At 45.3% G+C, this 15,870-nt stretch overlaps 1 protein-coding gene across 4 annotated transcripts in view; it reads left to right on the top strand.

The window, feature by feature from the left end:
• Positions 1-333: 333 nt before the first annotated feature.
• The window catches only part of cacnb1 (calcium channel, voltage-dependent, beta 1 subunit), a 33,591-nt gene continuing 18,054 nt past the window's right edge, over positions 334-15,870 (top strand). For 2 of the 4 annotated variants that reach the window (XM_021557657.3, XM_021557651.3), the window contains exons 1-2: positions 334-836; positions 4,050-4,136. In XM_021557657.3, coding sequence (XP_021413332.3) covers positions 747-836; positions 4,050-4,136 — 177 coding nt within the window. In that variant the 5' untranslated portion in view covers positions 334-746. Of the gene's footprint in view, positions 837-4,049; positions 4,137-10,113; positions 10,445-15,870 lie in introns of those variants that run through there. The other 2 variants (XM_090196305.1, XM_090196303.1) reach the window with 2 other exon arrangements.

The following is a 15,870-nucleotide window of genomic DNA, read 5'->3' as shown; positions in this document are numbered from 1 at the left end:
ACAAATAAAGAAAAACCCTGGAATGAGTAGGTGTGTACAAACTTTTGACTGGTACTGTATTTATGACCATTATAACAATGTAGTGCTCAGGAGACTAACGTGCTGAAAGGGAACATATGGGGAAACTTAAATGGAATCTACTATTGATTCTAATGTCTCATGATTTGAATGTAATGTTACCTTATCTGTATACCATTGGAATAAATGTACAGTATAATTATCATCATCAGGACTATATTGATGCTTTTCATGTTTCTCTGTATGGAGATGAAATGAGCGATGAGACAGATACAATTTCGTTGATGTACGTACCACTTGCCAACAAGTGCCTACAGCGACACATGGAAAGAGGCGAGCATCTAAAAATGTGGATATCATCTGTGTTTAGATCAGGTTGCAACCTAGCCTAATTACCTTACCCATTACCCAACCACAAGACATCCCTTCCGTTATGGTCTCTCATTGATTGATCAGTGATGAGGGTGGGGCCTGGTCAATGGGGCGTGGGCCTCTTCCGTTCGCATCTGGAATCTCGAGTGGAGCGCACTGTCCGAATTGTCTGCGCGAATAAACGGAGGGTGGTGAGTGAGCTCGGCGGCTGTAGACGACGCAGCTGTTGCTTTTGTACTACACTTGGGAAGCACCCTCTGGGAAACAACGGCAAGTGAATTATCTTCGTTGACAATGACTATAGCGATATCATCATAAATATATGAATTAGAAAATAGAATTGAAAAAGTAAATCAATGGTACAGAAAGGTAGTATGTCCAGGACGCCTTCGACCTCAACCCAGGAGATCCAAATGGACATGTTTGATCAACATCCTCACACACAGGTAAGCAGTATAGGCTACAACTTAATTCTACCCGTGAAATATCATCGTAGGTTTGATGAGCCAGTCCGCCTGTTGCTGAAGCTTTTGTTTAGACATTTTGACAGTCCACAGTTTCACTTGTCATAGCAGGAACGATACAAGCAGGAGAGCAGGTGGACGATTTTAAACCAGCTGCGGATAAGATTTCGTGGAGTAGGCTATAATTCCCAGAGCAAAAAAAAAAAAAAACGTTATGTGAACTGTATCAGTAGGCCTAATAACCAGGGTAATAACCAAGTAATGCATGTATTCTTCATCTATTATAGTAAAAGCATTGGTTTGGTCACAGAGGGCCACTAATATGGTAATTAACTGTGGCTGCTGTGTGTCCCTTAGGATGGATTTCCTTCTTCTGTTTCTCGTTACCAGCTGCTGCTGTTTCACTTCCAAATAAAACCACAGGAATGATTGGCTATGACATTTTTTTTCATATATTTTGTTTTATTACAATTTATGTGTTGTATGACATGACATTTTTTTGGTTTGACCATTTGATGGTTCGCTTTCATTGTGTAGTAAATCAAATGCAATCATTCCACAAAGCTGCCTGCCTATTATTGCAGGCTAATGCTAAATTATGTTTGAGTAACAAACTCTGATGTCTTTTCTGCAATTAGCGCAATGTGCCACATGTTACTAGATGGATGAAGTCCCCAAGGGATGCAAGCCACGCCCACGTATTTTAATGGCCTGTGTGGACAGTGGACCCAATTTTCTTCTCTCATCCGTTTTGCCTTCACAGGTCATTGCATTGTTCTTTCTTTGCTGACAGGAACTGTCATGGTATTAAAGTGATGTGGATTAATGATGAGGATCGCTAACAAACTTCTTCTGAAATGAGAGGGAATGAATGGCATACTCCCTTGGCAGACACATTTAATGGAATAAGATCACACATAAGTATCATATCATGTGTTAAAATGCCCTCCCTTATAGCCACGCCTATTCTGCCCTCCAAAAAAACAGCATATTGGCTGTTGTTCTTTTAGAACTCTAAATGTTCAGAATGTAACTTTTTCTGTAGCTATAAATGGCACCCAGGAAGTTACAGAATATGATATCACTGGTTACATGGGCACGATTGGACGTACAATTGAGTGAAGAGAAGTAAATAGGAGAATGACCAGAACAAACCCGCCCATGCTAAGCTCCATCATTGTCTCTCCACGGAAACCAGGACGTCACAGAAAAACAACACAGAAAAACAACACAGGCTGTATTACAACCCAAACACCTCACGCCATGCCAAGTGTGCTTCCTGCACGCCTCACTCTCCCACTCTTTCTCTCTCCATCTCTCTCTCCCTTCCCCATCATTCTTCCTATCTCTCCATCACTCTCTCTGACTGTTTCTTTTAGCTGTCAGATTTCGATCCCTTGCGTGTTGGCGCTGTGCTGAGAGACAGATGGACCCCCCCTCCTTGTGTCCTGTGGCGGGGAAGGGTTTGGGCGTGGCACTCGGATCAATTAGATATAAAGTTCACACATACCTGCGGGCGGGTTACGCCGGCATATTTATAACTCGCCGGTGGAGTGACGACCGGGGGACCGCGCTTAGAGGATGCATCCCAAATGGCGCCGTATTCCCTACATAGTGTACCTATGTTGACTAAAGCCCTGTGGGTCCTGATCAAAAGCAGTGCACTTTATAGAGAAAATGGTGCCATTTGTAACATCCTGGAGGAAAGGCCCCCCCAGCAACACTGAATGGCCACAACCGACCCAAACAGAGATGGAAATATATGAGCAGGCGCCGGAGAATCCTGAACTGATCCAAATAAATCCTGGCCTCGATAACTCAGATTATAGATTGTGTTTGTTCCTTCTGCGTGCTGCACCGGCTGTTGCTGTACGATTGCCTGGAGAATATTCGACTGTGCTCTGTTAAAGCTGGAAGACGGCGACACACCACAGGCTTGTCCTCCCATCCCTCCCCAGTTTACAGTTCCTGTCTAACAGAGCAGCGCTCGCGTCACACCCCCCTCTAATTAGTCACTTAGCCCTGAAGGTTGTTTACCAACAGGAAACCTCCCCTCCCTACTTTCCCGGTATGGCATTTCCCTGGCCTTTACTGTAGCCAGACTCTCCCCAAAGGTTGTTTAAAGCACAGGCAGAGCCATACCTCTGGGGACTACGGTGCCCCGGCTCAGTGATGATGAGAGGGGGAGCTGGACGACAGCTGGACCGGACCTAGAGCTTGACTCGAACTCTCTAACAGCTGGTCCGTAGCTCACACTGAGGAGTATTCTGATTAGAACTCTAGTAAAGTGGGTGACTGTTAAAGTTGGTCATAGCTGTGGGCGCCGTGCGTGTATGCATGCTTGCCTGCGTGTGAGTGTGTGGGTGAAGGTGGAGGTGGTTGGCTTGGGTTGCTGGGAGCAGGTGTGTGGCGACAAACTGTACCGTTTGTGCTCAATGTGAGCATGATTTTGTACATGAACGAGAACATGGCTCTGAGAGGTTGATGATGTTTTTGAATGCAGGAATATGCCCCATGTGGGTGTCTACTTTTGAACCCTGCACATATTCAACCATATAGTGTGTGTGTGTGTGTGTATTGTATGTTCCTGTTTACTATTCTTGTGGCCTCCGCTCAGGCATCTGTACACACACATCTGTACACACAAGAGCCCACCAGTCTTCCTGATTGCCAACAAATGCAATTAGCCGGCACTGCGTATCCATGGTGACGTGACCAGGGTGGGCTCTAATGCAATGGAGGGCCATGCCCATGCCGGATAGGCAATTTTCCAGGGATCAGCCAATCACATTACAGGGTCCCAACCTACATGAATAATGACAAATAACGGAGGTTCAACATGAAGCCGAGCTAAGAGGGTGGAGTACACTGGTGCTGGGAGAGGATCAGGACACATTGTCTCCTCTTAACTCCCATCTCTGGCAGCGCTCCATCTGTTCTGGTCATCGTCTTCTACGTTCCTGAAGCTCTCCTGATCATAGAGTATCAGTATCATAAACAATTTAATTTTGTGGTCTTGAGATGAATTTACCGCGAGAACAACGCTGGACGGCTTCGTAATGTTCTCTCAACAGAAAACATGTTTCGTGAACATAACTTCTGTTCAAGTCTACTTTTTTTATTAAGACTTGCTTTGCGAAGCTTGCCCTAATGTCTATACTTGGTTTCTTGTCTCCTCATCTTCCTTCCTTCTAGGGAAAGTATTCCAAGCGGAAGAGCCGCTTCAAGCGCTCCGATGGAAGCACCTCCTCTGACACCACCTCCAACAGCTTTGTCCGGCAGGTAAGACCCCTTTTTTTTGCCTTATTCTCTGCCTGTACTGTACCTTGTATTGTACAGCCTGATTGAAGAGATTCATAGGTGAGAATAGCCCGCTATGCGGCAGCACTGTTAGCGCCTTCTCATGGAAGTAACCCACTCGCACGCGGCCCGTCAAAGCCCTCTGCAGTTGTACTTACATTACACGTTGCTATTCTCTTACTCCTCCCCCTTTCCTTTCCTTCTCTGTGCAATAGCTGTCTTGTTTATTTTTTCCCCCCTTGACCTATCTCTATTGTGTTGCTCCCATGATCACAATTGATGCCTCTGCAGTCCTCCCAGTGGATGCCCTCACCTACCCAGGACTCAACGTTTTTCACTCTGAATCAACAATAGACTGGTCAGACCTATGCAGCTTGGATAAGAACAAGACAGAGGGTGAGAGAGTGTATCGTAGGGACTCCACAATCCTGATTGTCATGTCCTGGTTCCGGGTCCTCATGTCGGGCTCAGACCCTCCCCAGCACGCCCTTCCCGGTTCCCCGTGGTGCATTGATCAACACTGTCAGGGTGAGCCCATGGAAGCCTGCTATTCTCCAGCTTTCCCATGGAGGAAATGAACACAACGTACCACACAGAGGCACTTCCTTTCCGGGGGTCTGGAGAGAGGGGAAGGGGTTTAAGGTGACACACGTGTGTCACCTCCATCACAGCTCATCATGCAGACATGACATTTTATTAAAGGGGCCCTGTGTCATGCCACCATGCGTCCCCTTTTCCTCCTCGACCTCTCTCAGTTGACCCGGAAACGTTTCGCCCCTGTCTGATGACATTAACCTGCTCGCTATGGGTGTCGCTCTAAAAAACAAAAAAAAACTCCCCTCTCTTGGCAGTGAACACAGGGAGTGTAGCCCTCCTGTGGATTCTAAAGGTTAGCTAACTTCATCCTCGGTGGCACCCCTCCCCCTCCCTCCCCTACTCACTGGCACATCTCCTCATTAACTCTCTGTAAGTCTGCTCTGAGCCGGACATGCACGGTAGGAGGGGCCGTTAAAGTGGGTGTTTCCCAAATGGATACCAACCTGTATACATCCTGAATTTGCGGTAAATGCTGCATTTAGATGTCATAATTTACTATATCGGCAGGCTATGTTACGTCTATGAATGCAGCTAGCTATGTTTCCCCCCTCTTTCTAAGCTTTAGTCTCACGCACACTGTCACACAATCAGCCAGCGGTGGAGCTCGTACACTGCCTGGTTTCCATAGCAACCGGCACACTGAATCTCCCCTCTGTGTGCAGGCGCAGTGGGATGGAGAGGAAGGAGAGGATGGTTAGATGGATTAGTGTGTGTGTGTACACAAGAATAGAGTACTTTAGATACACAGGGAGTGGCAGGCATGTAGTAATGAGCACCATTACTAGCTGTGATTGTAACCTGGGAAAGAAGAGGCAATATGGATGTGAAAGACACAAGATGAATATATGCACCTCCTGTCCCCTCTTTGCCTCTTTGGAATTGTTCATCGCTGGTACAATGTCTGGGCTGGCTGAAGATGATTTGAGGATTCAATTCTACATCTCTCTCTCTCTCTCTCTCTCTCTATCCATCTATTTCTCTTCTCTCTCCTTTCTCCTCTCTCCCACACACACACACACACACACACACACACACACACACACACACACACACACACACACACACACACACACACACACATTCAGATGGGTTTTTGTGATCAATACAGTGGACTGTCTGGCAATGGCCTCCAGCTGTACTACCATAGAGACATGAGATGAGCTAACCCCCTACACAACACAGTCAGTGAAGGACCATAATCACTCTGGCATCCCTGGGGGCTCATTCGCAGGGGTTCAGTTTCCTTCTTTTGCCATTCCATTTAGAGCTACTGTGTCAGTCCAACGCTATTAGGTCACGATGAATCACAGAATATTATTTTTGACGGCGCCAGGGTCAGGTCAATTGGCTGTTTCACAACAGAGGGGGTTGTGTTACGTAAAAGAAGGCTGCTCCAAGCTCAGGACGACCGCAATGTTCACAGGATGAAGCCAATCTTTAATAATACACCCTGAAATCACCTCTTCTCATTTGAGTGAGGAGAATTTGATAAACCGATAGTTACAGTTTCCTCCATCTGAGTGGCAGTTAGTCATTATTCCTCATTGTTTTTCACCCTTGTTGATTTTCCTCAGCTGTGTGGGAGAGAAATCCTGCTCGGGTGTATGTTCCCTTTCCATTGGAAGAGGAAATGTCGTCAGTCCTTCTGTCAGTGCAGCCTGGCAGTCGGCTGCTTCTCTTTGAGGAGAGGGAACCAAACAGTAGTCTGAGTGGCTGACACTTGGGAGTGGCTCTGAGAATACTAGCCTGCCTGGCTGCCTGGTTGCCTGTCTCTGGCAATCTGCTCCCCATGCTGTGGCCTGGCTGGCTGCCTGTTCATCACCAGTCAGTCAATCACTCCTTGCGGTCCGCCATGGCGAGGCACCTGTCACAGTGTCAGAGGTTGCCCTCTGCTGGTGGAATAGAGAGACACCAGAGCTGTGCGTTCCCCTCCCCTCCCCTCCACCCCACCTTCAACCCAATGCTCTCCTAGCTTAGACCTAGATTCAATCAGATCAAGTGTTAACCAGCAATAGCAAAACACCCACATAGCTGATGTACACTGATGTAGCATACAGCCCGAGCCCCACACCCCCACCCCCACCCCCACCCCCACCCCCTTAAAAAGAAAACAGACATGAACACGATTTTTTGTTGTTGTTATTACAGGAAATTCACTTGAGAAATAAAACACTTTATCTCAGTCTCATGGCAAAATGTGTAGAATAGTAGGAAATTTGCTCAGGGATTCTTGAAAGTTGGGACTATCCTTGTCCGGCAGGGAAACGTGATAGTTTAAAACAATTATTTTGTTGCGTTATTTGAGCTTAAAATGTACATATATTTAGAGTTTTCAAACTACCTTCAATAATATTAATTTCCATGTCGGCTCCATGCCTGGAAATGCAAAGGATCCCAATTTCAAACTCTCCAAAAAAGTGTTTAAAAAATAAAATACAAATGGCAATAATGGATATTAATTGAAAAATAATGTCTTGTGACTAAACTGTGATTCCAAAAAGAGATTTGGTCAACAGCGTTAGATTTGTTTAAAATCCTAAATTAATCAGGAATGAGCAGCACCAGCTATACCATAAGGACCACTTTTTCATGTCCTCATTACATATATAGTGCAATGCATGGTCTCTACTTTTGATAGATGTAAACAATCACCGTGGTCACAACCATAAACGGTCAACTCCATCATCCTTATAGATTCAAACGGAATATGAATTTTGGTTCAAATATGTTACATTTAATTAGCTTTTAGAGTCATAAAGCAACTGAGGAAAAAGAAAACGAATTGCTACTGTGTATACCACTTGAACGAAGAAGAAAAATGCAATTTTGGTCAACTCCGTAAAATATCAACTCCGTCAGATGTTTGTCTAACGTCAACTCCGTCAGATTGCTGAAAGATCTGATAGAATGGCTGTTGTTTTTTTTATTGGCGATTTTGAAGTGAATCATTTCACAGATGTTTGTATCGAACTTTTCTTTTTAGAGGCAAAAATATGTCTGTTTTGAGTCAACTTGTCAACTATGTCACAGATGGCTATAACCCCTTAAGATTCTGAAGAAAAACAATGTAATCACTGTTCTGCATCATATGCTTAATTCAATTAAAGTATTTTCTGTGATGGACCTAAGGGATAATGTTAGCTTTATAAACGTTATTTTCTGTTCTAAATCTAGAAAAACATGCCAAAATGCTAAAGAAGTGAGCCCTGCAGCATTTAATAGTGCTATAAAACAAAAGAAAGTTTGGAGATTTGGATGACATATTTGAATAATTGAACGTCAATATTTGAATCTAACGTTAGCGTTAGAATTGCTTGGACCTTGCGGGGTGGTGAGGGTGGGGGGGGGGGGGGGGGGGGCTACGCCACTGCTGATGTTTTGTCGGTGTCAGAGGTGGAACTGCGTTGGAACTGTCAAATCGATGATCGTTGTCACGAAGCCACATCCATTCCACTCACATTAGAAATTAAAAACAAGGATATATAGGAAAACAAGAATAATGTAGGACATATAGAAATAATGACACTCAAATGTAAAATCATGAAACAAAATAATGAGGATTTCTATCAGCCTAATCAAGGTGTAGATTACATCGCACATTCCAGTGTTCGGACTTGTAAACAAGTCTGCATGGGATTTCTCTTATTGCGACTCCGTGCAGCCAATGGCAATGTCTGCTTTAGGTACAGTATAATGCGAGGAGCCATTTGTGGGTTGGACATCTCTAACACACCCCCCACCTCCGACATGTAAAAATATCAGCTATGTGGATGTGAACTAAAGCAGATATGATTGAATCGGGCCCTTAGTTTAGCAGGCTGGAGCCATTTGAACGCTGGCTTTAACACTTATTTGCTGACTACTTGAATTGATCTAAGTATCTGCTTTCGGATTGATGAAGAAGTATGATCATCACATAAGGAAGTATGATCATCACATAAGGAAGTTTGATCACTACATAAGGAAGTATGATCATTACATAAGGAAGTATGATCATCACATAAGGAAGTATGATCATGACATAAGGAAGTGTGATCATCACATAAGGAAGTATGATCATGACATAAGGAAGTATGATCATGACATAAGGAAGTGTGATCATCACATAAGGAAGTATGATCATCACATAAGGAAGTATGATCATGACATAAGGAAGTATGATCATCACATAAGGAAGTATGATCATCACATAAGGAAGTATGATCATGACATAAGGAAGTGTGATCATCACATAAGGAAGTATGATCATGACATAAGGAAGTATGATCATGACATAAGGAAGTGTGATCATCACATAAGGAAGTATGATCATCACATAAGGAAGTATGATCATGACATAAGGAAGTATGATCATCACATAAGGAAGTATGATCATGACATAAGGAAGTGTGATCATCACATAAGGAAGTATGATCATCACATAAGGAAGTATGATCATGACATAAGGAAGTGTGATCATCACATAAGGAAGTATGATCATGACATAAGGAAGTATGATCATGACATAAGGAAGTGTGATCATCACATAAGGAAGTATGATCATCACATAAGGAAGTATGATCATGACATAAGGAAGTATGATCATCACATAAGGAAGTATGATCATCACATAAGGAAGTATGATCATCACATAAGGAAGTATGATCATCACAAAAGGAAGTATGATCATCACATAAGGAAGTATGATCATCACATAAGGAAGTATGATCTGAAGAAGAAGGGACATGTTCATGATAGTAGAAGCTGGAATAATCCATTGAAGTGCAACACTTTAGAACAGAAAGCTAGTCGGTATTGTATCCAGTTTGTGATGCTGGAACAGGAATGCCAACTGTTGCCTGAGCTTAATCAAAGAGATTTTTAGAACAAGCCTGTGTGGCCTTGAAAAGTGTCCGTTTTATTTCCCTTGTCTTTAAAGGACACTCACCTCCTGGGTGCTGACTGGTTCCAAGTGTGCTTTCGTATTATTGTGCACTGGAAGTCCTTGTTGCTGCCGCTGATACACTGTTCACCCCTCCCTCCTCACGCCCGCCCAGTCTGGTCACTTCCTCCCCTCTGACCCCATATCATCCCCTTGTTTGATGTCCCCGTTCCGGGTATAGAGAGAGACAGAGAGCAGGATAGAGGAACGTTTTTTGTGTGTGTTTTTTTCCCCCTGCCCCAGCCTCTCTCCCACGTCAGTGGGGGCATTGAATGACTGACGGCTGCATACCAAGCCTCCTTCTGGGGCTCGTTGCATTGCGTTCACGGTCCTGTTTCTGTCCTGCCAGGGCTAAATATAATTCCCCAAGTTTGCAAATGTAGCACAAGTCCTGCAACCTGACCCCCACCCCCCACCCACCAGTCCCAGCTCTCTCACTCCCCTCTCCCTTTCTCATACACAAGGTTCAGGTTCTTGGAGGTGGGGGTGTGTGTTAGGAGGGTTAGGAGCGCACTCTCCTATTTTCACACATACAGTACTCTCTCTCTGGCTCTCTCTCTTTCAGAGACACACACACACAAACATTTGGACTTACACACTTGCCGGCACGGTCTCTCTCTCTCTCTCTCTCTCGCACACACACGCACACACACACACACACACTGCTGGTCGTTGGTGTGGACTGTGGCTTTGCCCCTCTGGTTTGCCGTGGTGTGGCGAACGTGGCGAACGCGGTATGGAGCAGACTGACAGGTATCGCAGGCCCGGCATGGTAAGACAGATCTAGCTAAACACTTTACACTTTTGGTGAGTCTGTTTTGGCACCCGGTCCGGAAAGGGCGCCTTGTCGTACTGTAGGAGTGTGTGTGTGTTGGAGTGTGTCTGTGAGACTATGTGGGCGAGTGTGTCAGAGAGGATTGAAATTTAGGTTGGTGGACAGGACACATTAACTTAGAAAAAAGTTTTGGATGCGCCATTTCCTGGTGTCTCTCATTCTCTCTCATTCTCGCTCTCTTTGATCCTCTTCTTTCGCCTGCGTTGTGTGATTCCATTTTGGGCTGGGCCACAGCTGCAGGAAAGGAGCTGGGTTTTTAATTAGACTTCCAGTCCCCCTGGTAGACTGCCTGCCTGCTGAGGGACCCGCCAGCCTCACTGACCCAGACCCTAGCCCCAACAGCCATTTTATGAGGCCCCCTCTATTGTGAAACATGTGATCGGCATCTCTGGGGATCCAGGCTGGTCCCAACCTGGATCCCCAGAGATGCCGATCACATAGTCCGTAACGTCAGTGTTTCCTAACACGTGAATGTAATGGTTTTTGACCTCCACAAATTTCAGACAGAGTGCTATATTTATGTAGCTGATTTCTTGATAGGTGGATGTCTAGGAGGATATTTTCTGACGTTTTAGTGCTTTTTTAATGTTACACTTCCTATGCGTATTGTCATTGTTTTAGTTGTTGTTTTGGTTTCAAAGTACCTTTTTAAATGCTGTATGTCTCAACGGTATAATTAGTTGTACAAGGCAAGTCTATCTGCCATTAGCTTGTCCGTTTTCAAAAGTTATTGTTGATATTACTTAATTAGTGCCCACTTTGAGCTGAGTCACACCTCTGTGTATTTCCGGTGAGGTCTGTACATGACTCACGTTTTCTGTTGTTGTCTCTCTCAGCACTGCAGGGCCTTTTTTTAGATAGCAGGCTACGAAGACACGGATGTCTGTCGTCCGGCCCGTTGTCATGCCAACGGGCACGCATCGTGTGCCAAGGCACATGGCCGTTTAGACATTGGGACGCGCCACTGGCCACCGCGAGACATGTCTAACGCTCCTCTCTTTAGTCCACTGCTAGCTTCAAACCTGGCTCCCTGCTTCTCAATACCTGTTGCTTTTTAATCCGTTGCTTGTTGGTCTCCAGTTTCACCGCTGACTACTGTTTATGCCAGTGCTGCAGTTGTGGGACGTGAAAGCCCTGTAGAATAGGGATTGAGCCTGGGCATGATCATGGATTCTGTCCGTCGCCCTCTCTGCTGTCTGTCTGAGTGTGTTTGCCCTGTCTCTGACTGTGATTACAGCTGGGCAGACTGTTTGCTCCGATCACACAGAGGGCAGGAGGGAGGGCAGGAGGGAGTAGAGAGGGAGGGAAGGAGGAGATAGGCAGAAATACAGCCTAGGGGAGTAGCGAGAGAGTGTGATCTTGTCAGGATTAGAATGTGATAATCAATCAGTAGTTTGGTCCGTTATTGTATTTCCCTTCGGTATCTTTTCTTGCTATCTTTTCAATCTTATTTCACTCTGTCCCACACACACCGCCTTCTGACTTTGAATCTTAGTCTGTTTTTATCCGTAGATCTTAATACCATCATCAAGGCAAAAGGCATATGACTTCACAGCACGTGTTATACTTCCTCCGACAGTCACAAAGGAGGACACTAGATAGATGCTTATACTGTTCATCCACCCGTACAGGATACAGTGAGCTCCGAAAGTATTGGGACAGTTATTTTGTCTCTGTACTCCAGCACTTGGGATTTGATATGATACAATGAGGTTAAAGTGCTGACTGTCAGCTTTAATTTGACTTGTATTTTCATCAATATCGTCGGGTGACCCGTTGAGATATCACAGCACTTTTTGTACATAGTCCTCGCGTTTCAGGGGACCAAAAGTATTGGAACAAATGAATTTATGTCTATTAAAGTAGTCAAGTTGAAGTATTTGGTCCCATGTTCCTAGCATGAAATGATTACATCAAGCTTGTGACTCTACAAATTTGTTAGATGCGTTTCCTGATTGTTTTGGTTGTTTCAGATTACTTTGTGCCCGATAGAAACGAATGGTAAATTAAGTATTGTCACTTTTATTGTAAATAAGAATAGAATATGTTTCGAAAATCTTCTACATTAATGTGGATGCTACCTTGATTACGGAGAATCCGGAATTCATCGTAAATAATTAGGAGTGAGAAAGTTACAGACGTGCAAATATCATGCATCTGTAACTTAAGCTGTAGCCTGTAGACGCAATGTACACATCTCCATAACAGTATTGTACCATTCTCCCTCCTCCGTTGTGCCATCGTGTACTGGAACAGTTGGTTAGGCCTTCATTTCATCAGAAGAGGCAACATCATTAACATAATTTATCCCCTCAAGGCAACGCTTTTCTCCCCTCATTATTCAACGCTCTTGTCTTTCACACTCCCACTCTTTCCTTTTTCTTCTCCCTCTTTCTCTCTCTCTCCCTTTCCTCACTCCCCCCCCCCCCCCCCCCCCCCCCTTCTCTCCCCCAATTTGTTCGATATCAGAGCTAAGCAGGTGTGAATTCACCCCAGTGGAAGGAAGCCACTTTGCAGATGGAAGAGAGCAGGAGAAGAAAGGCAGTCAGGGCTGCTTGGTGAAAATTACAGCCTCTCACCTCTCATACCTCCATGTCTCAGTGATGTCAGCTGACTAGCCCTGCCTACTAGCTCTGCCCAGCCCTGCCTACTAGCTCTGCCCAGCCCTGCCTACTAGCTCTGCCCAGCCCTGCCTACTAGCTCTGCCCAGCCCTGCCTACTAGCTCTGCCCAGCCCTGCCTACTAGCTCTGCCCAGCCCTGCCTACTAGCTCTGCCCAGCCCTGCCTACTAGCTCTGCTCAGCCCTGCCTACTAACTCTGCCCAGCCCTGCCTACTAACTCTGCCCAGCTCTGCCTACTAGCTCTGTCTACTAACTCTGCCTACTAGCTCTGTCTACTAGCTCTGCCCAGCTCAGCCCACTAACTCTGCCCACTAGCTCTGCCTACTAGCTCTGCCTACTAATTCTGCCCAGCTCTGCCAAGCCCTGCCGAATAACTCTGCCCAGCCCTGCCTACTAGCTCTGCCAAGCTCTGCCCACTAGCTCTGCCCACTAGCTCTGCCTACTAGCTCTGCCTACTAACTCTGCCCAGCTCTGCCAAGCCCTGCCTACTAGCTCTGCCAAGCTCTGCCCACTAGCTCTGCCTACTAGCTTTGCCTATTAGCTCTGCCCACTAGCTCTGCCCACTAGCTCTGCCCACTAGCTCTGCCTATTAGCTCTGCCCACTAGCTCTGGCCACTAGCTCTGCCTATTAGCTCTGCCTACTAACTCTGTCTACTAGCTCTGCCTACTAACTCTGCCCACTAACTCTGCCCACTAACTCTGCCTACTAACTCTGCCTACTAGCTCTGCCTACTAGCTCTGCCTACTAACTCAGCCTACTAACTCTGTCTACTAGCTCTGCCTACTAACTCTGCCTACTAGCTCTGCCGACTAGCTCTGCCGACTAGCTCTGCCTACTAACTCTGCCTACTAGCTCTACTAGCTCTGCCTACTAGCTCTGCCCACTAACTCTGCCCACTAACTCTGCCCACTAACTCTGCACACTAACTCTGCACACTAACTCTACCTACTAGCTCTGCTTACTATCTCTGCCTACTAGCTCTACCTACTAGCTCTGCCTACTAACTCTGCCTACTAACTCTGTCTACTACCTCTGTCTACTAACTCTGCCTACTAGCTCTGCCTACTAACTCTGTCTACTAACTCTGTCTACTAGCGCTGTCTACTAACTCTGCCTACTAGCTCTGCCTACTAGCTCTGCCTACTAACTCTGCCTACTAACTCTGCCTACTAACTCTGCCTACTAACTTTACCTACGAGCTCTGCCTACTAGCTCTGCTCACTAACTCTACCTACGAGCTCTGCCTACTAAATCTACCTACGAGCTCTGCCTACTAACTCTACCTACTTACTCTACCTACGAGCTCTGCCTACTAACTCTACCTACTTACTCTGCCTACTAACTCTACCTACTTACTCTACCTACGAGCTCTGCCTACTAACTCTGTCTACTAGCTCCGTCTACTAACTCTGCCTACTAGCTCTGCCTACTAACTCTGTCTACTAGCTCTGTCTACTAACTCTACCTACTAACTCTGCCTACTAGCTCTGCCTACTTACTCTACCTACTAACTCTACCTACGAGCTCTGTCTACTAACTCTACCTACTAACTCTACCTACTAACTCTACCTACTTACTCTGCCTACTAACTCTACCTACTTACTCTACCTACGAGCTCTGCCTACTAACTCTGTCTACTAGCTCTGTCTACTAACTCTGCCTACTAGCTCTGCCTACTAACTCTGTCTACTAGCTCTGTCTACTAACTCTACCTACTAACTCTACCTACTAACTCTACCTACTTACTCTACCTACTTACTCTACCTACGAGCTCTGCCTACTAACTCTACTGGACCAAACTCCAGAGGACTTACAGTTACATAATTCCAACCTGACAGCTGTGCAACTTGATTATTTATCGTTGTTCCATTGTTATCTGATCAATTTATGTATTTGCTGCACCTTTTGGATTTTGGGGTAGAGTAACCTTACTGGGGTTCAACTGAAAGCATTTATTACTGTAAAATGTTTTTCATGGATAAGGAGAGATATAGGGGAATATTTGCCAAGGAAATCTGGTTTGTGAAACCTGGCATGTCTCAGCTTTGAAGTGATTACCCATATTCTCATCCTCCTTTTCTCCTCCTCATCCTCCTCCTTCTCTCCTCCATCTCGACTCCTCAATTGCTTCTCCTCCCCTCCTCTGTGGTGGCAGGTAGCCTAGCGGTTAGAGTGTTGTGATTATTGTTTGAATCCCCGAGCCAGCAAGGTGGAAAAATCTGCCATTCTTCCCTTGAGCAAGGCAGTAAACTTCTGATCCACAGGGAATGTGATGAAAGAAATAGAAGCTGAAATAAATCATTATCTCTACTATTATTCTGACATTTCACTTTCTTCAAATAAAGTGGGGATCCTAACTGACAGGGAATTTTTGCTAGGATTAAATTTCAGAAATTGTGAAAAACTGAGTTTAAATGTATTTTGCCAAAGTGATTGTAAAATTCTGACTTCAACTGTCTGTCTATAAGCCCAGCTCTCCAGGCAAAGCTTTGAAGCAGGATGTTTATAAAATAAGCTCAGCTGTAGCCATTAGTCACCTGTTGAGTATGTTTCTGAGAGCATGTTAATCTAGCCATTTCTCCTGCCTTCACCATTTCTAAAGTGAGCGGTGCTATTCTGATGGTGTCTCTCATCCTCACCATGTTTATCTCTCTCTCTCTCTCTCTCTCTCTCTCTCTCTCTCTCTCTCTCTGAACTAAGCAGCTGGGCTGGTTACTATGACACTACTGGGATCTCTGGCC

The sequence above is a fragment of the Oncorhynchus mykiss genome, chromosome 13 (assembly GCF_057628025.1).
Source record: "Oncorhynchus mykiss isolate SJ-2025 chromosome 13, ASM5762802v1, whole genome shotgun sequence".
NCBI classification, from domain to species: domain Eukaryota; kingdom Metazoa; phylum Chordata; class Actinopteri; order Salmoniformes; family Salmonidae; genus Oncorhynchus; species Oncorhynchus mykiss.
This window is presented reverse-complemented; position numbering and strand designations above follow the sequence as displayed.